The sequence below is a fragment of the Hylobates moloch genome, unplaced genomic scaffold (genome assembly GCF_009828535.3).
Source record: "Hylobates moloch isolate HMO894 unplaced genomic scaffold, HMol_V3 SCAFFOLD_5, whole genome shotgun sequence".
Lineage (NCBI taxonomy): Eukaryota > Metazoa > Chordata > Mammalia > Primates > Hylobatidae > Hylobates > Hylobates moloch.
Genome location: NW_026652280.1, coordinates 85,374,427 through 85,387,636, shown reverse-complemented (window position 1 = coordinate 85,387,636; position 13,210 = coordinate 85,374,427). Strand labels below are relative to the sequence as shown.

Below are 13,210 nucleotides of genomic sequence, written 5' to 3'. Positions count from 1 at the left end.
AGGAGGGGTGACCAGACTGCTCAGGCCATCTCCCCAGGGCCCCTTGGGAAAGGCCATTGCCTGCCTCCCTCTCCAGTCCCTTTCTTGCCCTCTTCCCAGCCCTGCCCGCCCTCGCACCTCTCAGCATAGTCTGCTGCTGCTTGGCTGAGCAGATGAGGCGGCTGATGCCTTCGATGACCTGGCTCTTGGAATCCACCTCCTTTTCTCGGGGTTTCTTGCTCAGGAAGATGGTGGGAACTGGAAAGCAAGCAAGGCCACCTGTGTCCCAGCCCCTGGGGAAGCCGCCACCCCTCTCCTCCCCAGCCCACTGTCCCCTTCTTCCCGTGGCGAGGGGAGGTGATCTGCAAACCAACCCCTCCTCCCTGGCGCTGGGCTGTGGGTCAGGATCTTCAGGTTCCTGACCCGGTCCCAGCACTGGGCTGGTGACTTTGGCTAAGGTCCCACTCCTCCCCCTGGGGCTCAATATCTTCGCCTGTTCAGCAAAGACCTTGGTCCAGATGGTCTCCGAAGTCCTTTCCAGCTGGAACGTTCTAGGCAGCCTGTGGGGCAGGGACCTGCCTCCCTATCAGGCGCATGCTCTATGCAGGGGCCAGTGCAGCATGAGTTTGTCCTCACGCTGTCCTGGGGATGCCGGGGAGTGCTCCCTGTTCCACTCCCACTCCGGAAAGGAAGCAAGGACAGGGAGGGCACTGCTGAACAGGCAGCCGCCCCTTGCAAGTTTCCGTGCTGCAGGCCGTGGGTTTTGGCTGTGGGCCTGGCACAGCCCCCTGCCTCACCCCCCAGGGGAACTCTGCAGAGGGGAGTCACACACAGAAATAGGCACAGCTGCTTTGGAGCACCCAAAGGAGGCAGGGTCAGGGTCATGCCAGCGCTGCAGGTGTACTACCAGTTGCGAGTCCCCAGCTGGCACCAACGGTGGCAGGCACTGCTGCAGCACTGGCCCAGCCATGGGGGTTCCTGCCTCACTCCCACGCACAGGAGCCGGGCCAGCTCCAACTCCCCTCCAGCTCCTTAAGCTACCCTTTCTATCCAGAATGGACTGTATGCCCCTTAATCCTGAAAACACAACCATGTCCTTTTGCTCATGAGGCCTCTTTGGAGCGGCCTCCAGGGCTGGGTGCAAGTGCTCCACTCCTGCGTCACAGGGACCCAGAGCTGTGGTATAGAGAGGCCTCTCCCTGTCTGCAGTCCATCCCGGATAGCAGTAGCCAGAAAGGCCCCCTTCATTACACAGTAGCAGCTGCCTCAGCCCCTAAAGTACTGGAGCTCAGCAGAGAGTGACCAAGCGACTCTCTGCAGCCTCGGTTTCCTGCATGACAGAGGAATGGCCTTGTCCCTCGAGGGGAGGTGGGACTGCCCCCTCTGCACCCCACGCCAGACCATGGGATGCTTCTTCATCCCAAATATCCCCAAAGCAGATTTATTCCCAGGCCCTGAGAGAGGAGATGGGAGGCCTGGTGGCCCCTGGTCTTCCCTGGCCGTGGGGGTACTTACCTTTCTTGTTCTTTTCTTTGGTGACCACAGTCATGGCCATGGTGCCAGAAAGCTGGGCCTCCCCACTATGGGGCAGGCGGGACACCTGCACCGAGCGGAAGACACTCTTGAGGGTGTTCTTCGAGCTGGCGTCCCTCTTGTCGCCTTCCCTCCTCCGCTCCCCGGGGTGGCCCAGCCAGTAGTCCACCTGGAGGCCAATCACGTCCCCATATGGGCTATTGGGGCTCCTGAGGAAAGGGAACAAAAAGGAGAGGTCAGCTCTGCCTTCAGCTCCCAACTACATAGGCCTGATGGGGTAGGGGCCACGCCAGCCCCTGGGAGGGCAGGCTGAGGAAGGCTGTGGCTCTGTTCCCTCCAGTCACACAGAGCAGTTCATGTAGGAGAGGAGAATCAGGCTGATCTGAGAACAAAGCCGGGGAGAATAAAGGCCCAAGTCACGAAAAGGAAACCAAATAAAAGCTTCGCAGGATGACAAGGGCAGCAGAGAAGGAAGCTTTATGAAGGAAGTGTGTGTGTGTACCTAAGTGCATGCATGCACACACATGTAACACACACACACACACACACACACACACACACACACACACACACACACACACACACACACACACACACACACACACACACACACACACACACACCCAGCAGGCAAAGCCTGGGCCAAACTGAGCCTCGAGCTGGAGAGAAGACCTGAGCCTGGCAGAAGCCCCTGCGGGCGGCTCCAGTGCAGCCTCAGGACAGCGGCTGGTGCCGCCCGACCTGCAGCTTTCTCCTTTTCATGGCACTCTTAGCTCAGCGATAATTTTAGCTCCCGGGAAAAGGGCTGATGTGTCTTGAAAGGAGGTGTCAGACACAATAGGTACACAGGCTAGGAAAGTCATCTGACTTTTCTCTTTCTGCCTCATTTCGGAGGTTCCATTAAAAAACAAGATTAACTTGGAAGGGAAAGGAGGTGGAGGGAAGGGTTGGTGCCAAGGCTCCCCACATCCATGCTGGACAGGAACCCTTCCACTGTGGGGTGAGATGAGAGAAAACGCCTCCAAGAGGCCAGGAACCTGAGGTCCCCAGGGCAGAACTTGGCCACGTGGGTACTTCCTCCTTTCCTCTACTGTTCCCTCCAGAAGACCCTGGAGGGAAGTGCCCCGAGGAGCAGAGAGCACCGAGGAGGTGAGGGAGACCAGGGACTGGGATTCTAGCTCTGGGGCAGACCTCGTGCCACCCAACACATTACTGGCACTTTGGGGGAAGCCACCGGCCAATGCCATCCTCGCTGTTGCTACAAGGAAAGGGAAGAGGTGAAGGTGGAAGGCAGCGAAATGGGGGAAGGGAAGGCAGGCTGCTCCTTCCCAGCACCGACCACGCCTGCTCTCCTCACCTCAGCCCACCCCTCCACCCTCTCTCTGCCCCTTGCTCCTGGACCCTTGATCTAAGCTGTAGACACTTGAGATCCTAAAGACACGGCCTCCTGCTATATCACCGCTTCCAGTGGTCTCAGAGATTCACCCTGAACCCAAGCTCCGCTGCTTGTTCCCGCTCCGGCTCCAGCTCTAGCGCCTCAGCAGGGCCGCTTCACTGTGCCAGGCGCTGACACGCATGTTCTTTTTCTCTTCTTTTTTAGAGACGTGGATTGTTTCCTTTAGAGAGGCCCTCTGACTGTCACCAAAGGAGACAATCCACGTCCCTAAAAAAGAAGAAAAAAGGAGGACACTAGAAAGGACAGCCCAATCCACGTCACTACGTGGCCCAGGCCTAGCTTTGAACTCCTGGGCTCAAGCGATCCTCCAGCCTTGGCCTCCGGAATGGCTGGAACTACAGGATGAGGCCTAGTTTCCATGTTCTTATGTAACCTGCTCCACAGTCCTGTGAGGTGGCCACTTCACCTCTCTTCATTAGATGAAATTGAAGTTCAGTAACTTGTCTAAGCTAAGGCAGTGGAGAGACAAGACAGAACCACTCAAACCCACGTGTTTTATTCCCCAAGTGCCATGCTGGGAGGTCCCATAACAACACCTGGGAGGTCCCATAACAAGACACTTGCACAGCACTTTACAGGCCTCTCTGCCAACATTGTCTCATTCAACCCAATACTGTGAAACAGGGCAGAAAGTGTCCTCCCATGACCAGTGACCAGGCCGGCTAGTGATATGTCTCTGAATTCTAACTTTAGTGTTTTGGGTTTTTTTTTTTGAGAGACAGGGTCTTGCTGTCACACAGGCTACAGTGCAGTGGCGCAGCCATGGCTCACTGCAGCCTCAAACTCCTGGGCTCAAGCAATCCTCTTGCCTCAGCCTGAGTAGCTAGGACCACAGGTGTGCACTACCATGCCCGGCTTCCTGTGGCTACCTTCTAAGCCCATGTGCCTGTCACTGTAATCAGCCGGGTGGGCCTGATGGAGGGCATGGCAGGACAGGTATGGGCAGGAGCCTTACCCCATGATGGCCAGGGCGCTGCTCATGGATGGGGAGGAGGGAGGGGTGGCTGTGGCGTCTCGGCTCAGGCCCGAGCTGGAGGGTGGTGACGTGGAGGGCACAGTAAGGCTGACCACAGGAGAATCGTCCCCATCGCCTGTCAGGGGACAAACGACAAACACAGTTGGCCAGAGGAAGCTATCCCTGACTTGGTAGTGGCAAGGAGCTGGGGTTCCTCCCATCCCGTGGCCTGCTTTTCTCCTTTGGCCCCAGGCTCCTCCCACCTCCCCCAGCCACCACTGCAGCAGGGGAGTGAAGGCGCCCACAGGCTTCCTGCTCAAGCTCTGACTTCCCTCAGGGCATCCAGAGCTTAACTTTTGGCCTGCTGGACTAGAGGGAAGACAGGGAGGGCACCAGCCTTACTCCACAGAACAAGGGAGCCCCAGGCTCACCTGCTGTGGAGGGAGAGTCTTCAACCAGACCCACCTTCACCACCTGCAAGGAGAGAAGAGGCACTCATTAGATCCTCCTGTTAAAGCAGGCATGTTCTGATCCAACCAGAAACAGACGGGTGGCACAAGAGCCATCACTACACATTATTTTATTGTCGGCTTTAAAAACTTTGCAAATCTGGGCCGGGTGTGGTGGCTCACGCCTGTAATCCCAGCACTTTGGGAGGCTGAGGCAGGAGAATCGCTTGAACCCGGGAGGCGGAGGTTGCAGTGAGCTGAGATCGCGCCACTGCACTCCAGCCTGGGCGACAGAGCAAGACTCTATCTCAAAATAAATAAATACATTAAATAAATAAATAAGTAAGTAAATAAAAGAATCTTTGCAAATCTGGAGCAGCCCAGCTGTAGAAACAAAAAAAAAACAAAACAAAACCCAGTTGCAACAATGAGGTGGGGCATGCGAGACTTTGCAGCTCTTCTCTGGGGATAAAGGGCTGAAGGCAGGAACCACTGTGATGTCCTGATGCCGTTTCTCTAAGGTCCTATGGGCAGAGGGCCTAGGAAGATGGCTCTGTCTCTGCCAGGTGGGAGAGTCTAAAGGCCAAGTGGACGTGCTAAGGTGTGGACACCAGCCCTCTCCTCTCTGGTCTTCCTGGAATCTGGAGGTGTACTGAATGGGGGTGGGGGGATTCCTTATGAATTTTCAATTCTCCATAGAGAATTCTGGAAAGGACAGCCTGGGCCCTCCAGTGGCTAGAAAAGAACACAGCCACAGACTAGGTGAGCATCCAGGCTGTGGTCTGAAGTGACAGGTAAAGTCCTGGGCCCTATCACCTGGGCCCAGTCCCAGGCAAAGAGGCAGCTGGGCTGGGAGTCCAGAGGGCTGGACCCTGGTGGGGCGAAGTCTACCACACAGGCCTGCAGGTGGTTGCCTGGCGGCTGCCGCTACAGCAAAGCTGTGTTCGCTGAAGTCTGTCCCGATTCTCTATGCTCCCTTCTTTTGATTCCCGGAGAGGAACAAATTGCCACTCTGGGGCTTCCTGGATACAACTCCCCTTCTCCCCTTGTTCGCCTGGCATTTGATGAGGTTGCTAGCTCTTTTGGTTTTTAATTTGTTTTAAATTTGTTATCTCTCTCTCTCTCTCAGTTGCGAGGCCTGAGTGAGCAGCAACTCACAGCTCCACGAAGATGTGTCAAACCACCAGCCATGGCTATGGGCCATGGTCTTGGGGCCTGTAATGTGGCTATGGGAGCAGCCCAGGGGCTAACCGGGGACTGGCTAGACTGCAGGACAGGAGGCTCTGCAAGGCATGAGAAGGGGCTGCTGGATTTCCCCAGCTCAGATGTCTCCTGAGGTCACTCAAGACATCCACATCTTGGATGTGCAGAGACCAGGGAGAGCAGGGAGCTAGGCCCCCTCATCTACATGAGCCCCTCCCTGTCTACAAGCTATGAGGGAGCCTCAGGGAAATTACAAAAAAAGATACAAGCTGGCCAGGCACAGTGGCTCAGGCCTGTAATCCCAGCACTTTGGGAGGCCGAGGCAGGTGGATCTCTTGAGTCCAAGAGTTTGAGACCAGCCTGGGCACCATGGCGAAATGCCATCTCAGCAAAAAAATACAAAAAGTACCTGGGTGTGCTGTGCACGGTGGCTCACACCTGTAATCCCAGCACTTTGGGAGGCCAAGGAAGCCGGATCACGAGGTCAAGAGATCGAGACCATCCTGGCCAACATGGTGAAACCCCATCTCTACTAGAAATACAAAAATTAGCTGGGTGTGGTGGCATGCGCCTGTAATCCCAGCTACTCGGGAGGCTGAGGCAGAAGAATCACTTGAACCTGGGAGGCAGAGGTTGCAGTGAGTTGAGATCATGCCACTGCATTCCAACCTGGCAAGAGAGTGACTCTGTCTCAAAAAAAAAAAAAAAAAAATTTGCCAGGCGTGGTGGCATGTACCTATGGTCCCAGCTACTCAGGAGGCTGAGGCAGGAGGATCACTTGAACCCAGGAGGCAGAGGTTGCAGTGAGCTGAGATTGTGCCATTGCACTCCAGCATGGACAACAGAGTCAGACTCCATCTCATAAAAAAATAAAAAATAAAAAAAGAAGCTGGTTTGGAAGGGAAATGCAAAGCTCTTGTAAGTGGAAATCAGAGTTTTCAGTCCTGCTCCGGTGCCATGCTCCGGCCTCTGGCAGGGCTGCACAGCTCCCCCAGACCACTCCCTAGGTCAGGCTGAGCCTGTGGCCCAGCTGCTGATGAACAGATAGCCGGCAGTGCACCTGCCATGAGACATCCACGGGGTTCTTCCTTGACTTTCAAAGTTTACTAGTATAGAGATTTCTCCTTGGCTAAATAGAAAAGGAAAGAAGAAAGCCTTCCTCTCAGTGGCCTATCCAACCATGAAGACAGAAGTATCTGTTTTCAGACTTTTCTGAATGCTGCCTTCCACTACTGCCAAAGCAGCTCCCTTTCCCGTGAGCCACGTCTGGACATCACTCCCTGGGCGAAGGCAGCGAGGTCAGGGCCTGGTGTAATAAACAGGAGACACCAGTGAGGGACCCAGGAACAGTTCATGATTTGGAAAAGGCGGACACTAAAAGGGACAGCCCAATCCACGTCTCGGCCCAGAGTTTCTCCACCTCTGCACTACTGACACTTGGGGCCAAGCCATTCTCTGCTGCGGGACCTCCCGTGCACTGGAGGATGACCAGCGGCATCCCTGGCCTCCACCCACTGGGTACCCCCAGTATAACAACCAAACACGTCTCCAGACACTGCCAGGTAGTCCCTGGAGGCAAAATCTCCAGTGTTTGGAGAACCACTGTTCTAGATGAATCTTTTGTTTTCCTGTGTAAGGGGGAACAGGAAGACCAGGAGAACAGGTCAGGTGCGAAGCAGAGGGAGTCAGTACTCACGCCAATGAAGGGAATAAACTTCTGATAGGAGTCTTCATCAGGGCTGTTGGGAGACACAGGAGAGCTTCATAGTTAGTAGGAGAGTGCTGGGGAATGGACCTTTCCTATTTCACTGTGGCTGCAGCAGAGTCCAGGATGCTGGGCTGCCTCTGCTCATCACATCCTGGGGCAGCATGGGGAAGGTCTGGGACTTGCTGTGCATGTGGAGCTCACAAAATGAGGGCAAATAACCTGATCATGTAAGCTATGCTCCCTGCTTCCCACGTCTGAGTTCCAGCTACGAGGATGGGCTGCTTTATACTGAAGGGCAGGAAAGGAAACTGATGAACTCAGGCTCCTATGGGTGGGAGGCCCTGGGCAAGGAAGGAGTGCTGGGGAGGTGGTGGTAAAAACCACTCATATCCTTTTGGGTTCCTATGAAGGAATATAGCATGTTGAGAAGGAAAATGTGAAAAAGCAAGGAAGACTTAAGATTCCTCTAACCCACCCAACCTATTTTTAAGAAACCCCTCAAAGTCAAACTTACAACTTATGGCGGCAAGTCAGCATGGCTTCGGCCACAGGAAGCTGGTGTGTCATGGCTGCCCCGTTGACGTACTGCATCACCCGCCCTGCCACGTCCAGTTGCTCTGCAGAAAAGCCAAGACATCACTAACTGCCTACTGACTTCAGCTGGCAAACCTGCAGACCCTCTCGGAGAGGGCTCCCTTCCTGAAACCCGTCAGACTCTAGGAGTTGAGTGAAGGATGGGGCTCTACGGTCCTTCTGGTTTGAAGGAATCATGAGCCCAAGGATGGTCCTCTCCCTTCCAATCTTTGCAGTTCCTCGAAGCCCTGCTCTTTCTTGGGCCACTCACACCCTTCTTCTCATGTCCACTTGCTCCTGCCTGTCCTTGCACATACCCGTCTGGTGGCCTGGAGGAGCCTCACCCCACGGACCTTTGCCATCACCTCCTTCTCAGCTGCGCCAGGCCCTCACTACCTCTGAGCCTGGAAGAGCTCAACCTCATTCTGATCCCTGCCACCTTTATTTTTTTATTTTTATTTTATTTTTGAGACAGAGTTTCACTCCGCTGCCCCGGCTGGAGTGCAGTGGCATGATCACACTGCAGCCTCAACCTTCTGGTCTCAAGCAATTCTCCCACCTCAGCCTCCCAAGTAGCTGGGACTACAGGCACACACCACCATGCCCAGCTAATTTTTGTATTTTTGTAGACACAGGGTCTTGCTATGTTGCCCAGGCTGGTCTTGAACTCCTGGGCTCAAGTGATCCACCCACCTTGGCCTCCTAAAGTGCTGGGATTACAGGTGTGAGCCACCGTACCCTTGACCCCTGACACCTTTATTTGATATTCAAGAAAGCACCTGGTTGGTGTGGTGTTATTCATTTATCAAGTGACTGCTTTGTCACTCGACTGCTATTCTCTGCTCCTTGTATTTCATCTCTACAACTAGAGATGCCCTGGCCACTATGCCAGCATGGCCCTCGTTCCTTCCAGATGAACAGGAGCAGAGCAAATAGCAGAGGCTGAAAACTGGCAGAGTGGAGGGGCTGTGCACAGTGAGCCTCCGCTTAATAAACACTAATGGAAAAATGAATGGGCAGAGTGACTGGGAAGGTGAGAGCTGCAGGGAGGAAAGCAGCATGACCTCAGCCTCCTTCTGCAGCCAGGCTGGCACCTGTGGATCCCGGGGGTGGGAGTAAGCTCCTTACACGGGGCCATTACCTGACACTGGTGGCTCCGAGCGACTGAACAGATCTCTCCAACCAGAATCCAGGAAGGAACTACTGTATTTACTGTCGACTGACCCCAAGTATTTGGCCACAGGGTGAGAACCTGGTAGATGGAAAACCAGAGGTGGTGAATTCATCAGGAGATGAGACAGTGTGGGAGCAGCTGTCCCTGGCCACGGCCTTGGTCTCCTTGACTGTCCCTTCCTAGGCCCCAATGCCACCGTCCTGTTCCAGATGAGGCATCTGTCTACGGAACCATCATGCCCAACGCCCTCCTGGTGCCTCCCGTCTTTACCGAGGGGGATGATGAGGAAGCGCATATAGCCAAGCCAGTCGGAGGTCTTGTTGGCCAGGGACTTGACAAAGAACCTGAGGATGGAGCTCAGGTAGCTCTGGCCTCCCACAGCAGCCACCTTCACGGGCCTCGGCATGGAAGAGTTGCAGTTGCAGCTGGGGAGGAAGGGGAGCGTCATAGCAGTGCTCAGGGGGTGCCAGGATCCTGCCCAGGGGGAGGCCCAGAGCTGACTTTCTGTGATCTCAACAACCCACAGGGGAAAAGCAAACCAATCCACAAAATAAAACAGAGAGGATCATACAGGGAATAAGCCACAGTGCTTTCACAATCAAGAGAAAAATCCAGGGTCAGAGGGCATTGCCCATGAAGCAGACAGAATAGCTGAGGCTAATGTAGGACTCAGCAGTGTGCCTGGGATGCCCGCAGGGTGCGTGCCCCCAGGCCTGGAATCCATAGTTCTCTTTCACAAGGGCAAGGGACTTGGGCCTTTTAAGAAGGCCCTGAGGGTGGGGAAAGCACTGACTCTTGAGTGTCTAGCAGCATGTTGCAGATGGAAGGAATAAAAGATCTTTTTAAAACCTGTGTGTCCTCTCCTTCATCATGGGTTTAAGAGGATGAAGCAAGTCAAGGCATGGTGGGAGTCCAGGCAGGGAGGCAGGGAGCACAGGAATTGATATTTCCACCCCCGATCCTCTGGGGTCTGCAGGGGCCTTGAGCCCTACAGCCTGCTGCCGCCACCCCCCTAAACATATACGCCCCTCTGCAGATTCTTGGTCTGATGAGGCTGGGAGGGTCTATCATTGCTTAGAATTCAGGGTAGGAAGATGAGGTCAGAGGGAATCTCTAAGGGCAGGAGAAGGGAGGCCAGAGCCCTTACTAGCGCTGGATCCGGGTGAGCAGGGCGGACAGCACGGCCTGGACCTCCACAGTGGAGCAGGTGCACACCACAGGCTTCCGCTGGTCCTGGAGCAGCTCAGCCACATACTGGGATGGGGAGGGAGGAGAGCAGGGACACAGGTGAGAACACACCACTCCTTCACTAGGGCCAAGAGGCAAGCGAGACCCAGACCGAGCTGCAGGGCCCCTGTCCTCTGCAGTTCAGACCGAAGCTGGGCAAAGGCAGCCAGGTCTCCGGACTGCCAGTAAGGAGAGGGTGGGGCCGACCCACGAGACACGCAGAGTGTGAGAGATGGGAAGCCTTAGGGGGTTTCACATGCTAGGACACTCCAGGTGTCCCCGGCACCAGTGTCTAGGCCAGGTGGACAGCGGTGAGGGAGCATGCAGGGATGCTCTGCCCTGCTGACCTGCCTTCACAGGGCAGCCCCGGAGGTTATAGCCAGGTGCTTCTCCAAGGGCCTCCGTTCCGCTATGCTGCCTGATGCATGTGGTGCCCTGGAGGAATTACTGTTGCTTTTTGTTTGTTTTTTAACATATGAGGAAGCTGAGGTGCAGCAAACTTAGTGATTTAAGATCCTGCAAGTTGGACAATGACAGAAGTTGGACTAGAACTCAGAGTTCTGGGCTCAGTTCAGAGCAGGCAGGGGCGGATGGAGGGGTGAGTTTCCCACCTCCCCACCCAATAGCATGGAGGCCACACTGACAATGCAACCGGGCATCGCCTGCCCTCCAGGACCCCACATGGCCTCGCAGTTTCAGCACTTACCTGGCCCTGCCAGTCAGTGGTGTTCACCAGGATGACATTTTCTGGGAGGGCTGCATCTGACACCAGGATCTGATTCAGCTGGTCATACACCACCTTTCTTGGAATCTGCAGGAACAAAAGAAAGTGTCTCTTGTTAGGGAGGCCCCAGGGAGCCTGAGGACAGGGCTGCTGGATTGGTGCATGGGGAGTCTCTGGAGCAGGGGTGTTAGAGAGAACAGATATGAGGACTTTGGGAGGGAGACTCAGTCTCCCACTGGCCAGACCAAGATGGAAAGGAGGAGAAAGCAGCAGCAAAGCGAGTCCCTAGAGGACACGTGGAGATGAGGAACAAAGCCACAGCGGTTGTCCTGCCAGGGCAGGTGGAGAGGATGGAGGTGCAGCAAGCCTCGCGGATGGGAAACGGTGTGGGTGGCAGGAGGAGCAGCAGTATAAGAACCAGGAAGGGAGAGGCAGAGGGCAGCCACCAGGTGCTCAGAGAAACAGAAACGAGGGCAGTAGGGAGAGAAATAATGAGAGTGGCAGCGAGTGCTGTGTGGGGACCTGCTGTCTGAGGGAACAAAAGGTATTTCAGGAGCAGTGATTAACAAGAAGGACAATACCTCACCCCAGGCACTGGGCTATTCTAGTCTCAAGTTCATTTTCAGCCATGTAATAGCATGGAGCTCAGGAGGCCACACTGACAATGCACTTGATAAGTTATCAGGGGAATGAACAGGCTGGCTGTTTAACCCTAGCAGAACTGGAACTGTGTAAGGTGTGCTGGGAAAATCCCTGTCCCAGATCTCTGACACCACAGGCCTTCAAAAGGAGAACACAATTCCCGAGGACCAGTTCTTCTGACTTCTTCTCCAGCCCACTCTCAGGTCCTTCCATTGAAACAGTTTAATACTGTTGGCTTCCCGGCTTGAAAGCACGATGACCAACCATAGCAATACTCAGGTCGGGAGCTCAGGTCAGGGTGTCCCATGAGGTCCAGAGGCTGCTGTCCTCTGCAACAGCGGATTCACGGCACAATCTCCAGACTGATGTCTGATGAAGGCAGAGACACTGGTGGTGTGGAATCGACACTCACAGCCATGACAGGCCAGGACCGCACTGCGTTTCTGGCTCCCCTGCCTGCGCCCCAGAGGTCAGCGTGGAAGCCAGTTCCACGCTGGCAGTAAGCAAGGAATATAGGAGACCTCTCTAATTTAGTCTTTCTTCAAGAGTTTTTGTTCAGAGCATTTCCAAGTATTCCTCTTCTCTCCAACTAACTGTCCAAGGAAGCCAACAAAACAGAGCCTGAAGTTCAGGGAATCTCAGAGGGTCCTGGTGTTTTGGGGGCACCCAGAAGTACCTGCGTGCTGTGGCCCAGATCTGGGGAGCGCTCGCTGTCGGAACTGTTGGTCCTCTCACTTAGGGGCTTGGAGAGCTGCCGCTCCTTCAGGGGCGTGCTCCTCTTCTGCCGGGGTGTGTGCACCCCCTCCACTTTGCTGCCAGGGAGGTGGAAAAAGGGTGGTGAAATAGCCCCTCCAACCCCAAAGCTGCTGCCAGCCCCGCTTTCCCTCAGCTCCGAAGCCCACGCTAAGCACAGCTGCAGGCTGTACCCTCTGCTTCCTTTCCATCTGCAGTACCTGGGGGAGGCAGAGCCCTGGAGATCTGTTTTGCTGGACTTCATGGGAGTTTTGACTTTCTCCGGCACAACCAGACTCGTGCTGGCATCTCCAAACATGTCCTGGTCAGTGATTTCCTACCATGGAGGAGAGGAAACAGTGAAGATGACCTCCCACTCAGTGACCACCCAGGAGCCTCCTTGGACTGACCAGGCCCCATCACCATCCTGAGGAGAGAGTTACTCATTCTCTTTTCCCAAAAGCAAGTGGTCCTAAAGCCCCTGCCTCAGCCGAAGGAAAATCGCCACTGTTCACGGGTGACGAGTACACCCCGTATGGGCACCATATGCTGCAATCCAGTAAATAACCAGTTACAAATGACCTGCTGGCACACGAAGAGTGGACTGATGATCTGCTGTCTCCAGGAGTGAAGAGGGGACCCCTAGATGCATCTCCCTGGTGCCCTGACCGGACCTTATCTGGTCTAGAAGACCAGGGAGGGCCATAGCCCCATTCCTTACCTTGGCCAAAGCCACCTGCATCTCCGTTGAGATTCTCCCTTCCTTCCTCATCCCCATGCCACCGCTGTCTGTCCCCACTCTGGTCACACTCTCACATCCACCCTCTCTATCCCACCTTCTGAGCCCAGGCCTTT

The 13,210-nt window shown here is 55.0% G+C and overlaps 1 protein-coding gene across 2 annotated transcripts in view; it reads right to left on the bottom strand.

Annotated features, from left to right (window-relative positions):
* The window catches only part of PACS1 (phosphofurin acidic cluster sorting protein 1), a 158,887-nt gene that overhangs the window by 1,601 nt on the left and 144,076 nt on the right, over positions 1 to 13,210 (bottom strand). For both annotated transcript variants that reach the window (XM_032153508.2, XM_032153510.2), the window contains exons 12-23: positions 12,577 to 12,692; positions 12,300 to 12,435; positions 10,964 to 11,068; positions 10,178 to 10,284; positions 9,301 to 9,455; positions 8,998 to 9,108; positions 7,798 to 7,900; positions 7,272 to 7,314; positions 4,355 to 4,397; positions 3,924 to 4,059; positions 1,495 to 1,721; positions 118 to 237 (exon numbers count right to left, since the gene is read on the bottom strand). In XM_032153508.2, the coding sequence (XP_032009399.1) occupies positions 118 to 237; positions 1,495 to 1,721; positions 3,924 to 4,059; positions 4,355 to 4,397; positions 7,272 to 7,314; positions 7,798 to 7,900; positions 8,998 to 9,108; positions 9,301 to 9,455; positions 10,178 to 10,284; positions 10,964 to 11,068; positions 12,300 to 12,435; positions 12,577 to 12,692 (1,402 nt within the window). The remainder of the gene's footprint in view (positions 1 to 117; positions 238 to 1,494; positions 1,722 to 3,923; positions 4,060 to 4,354; positions 4,398 to 7,271; positions 7,315 to 7,797; positions 7,901 to 8,997; positions 9,109 to 9,300; positions 9,456 to 10,177; positions 10,285 to 10,963; positions 11,069 to 12,299; positions 12,436 to 12,576; positions 12,693 to 13,210) is intronic.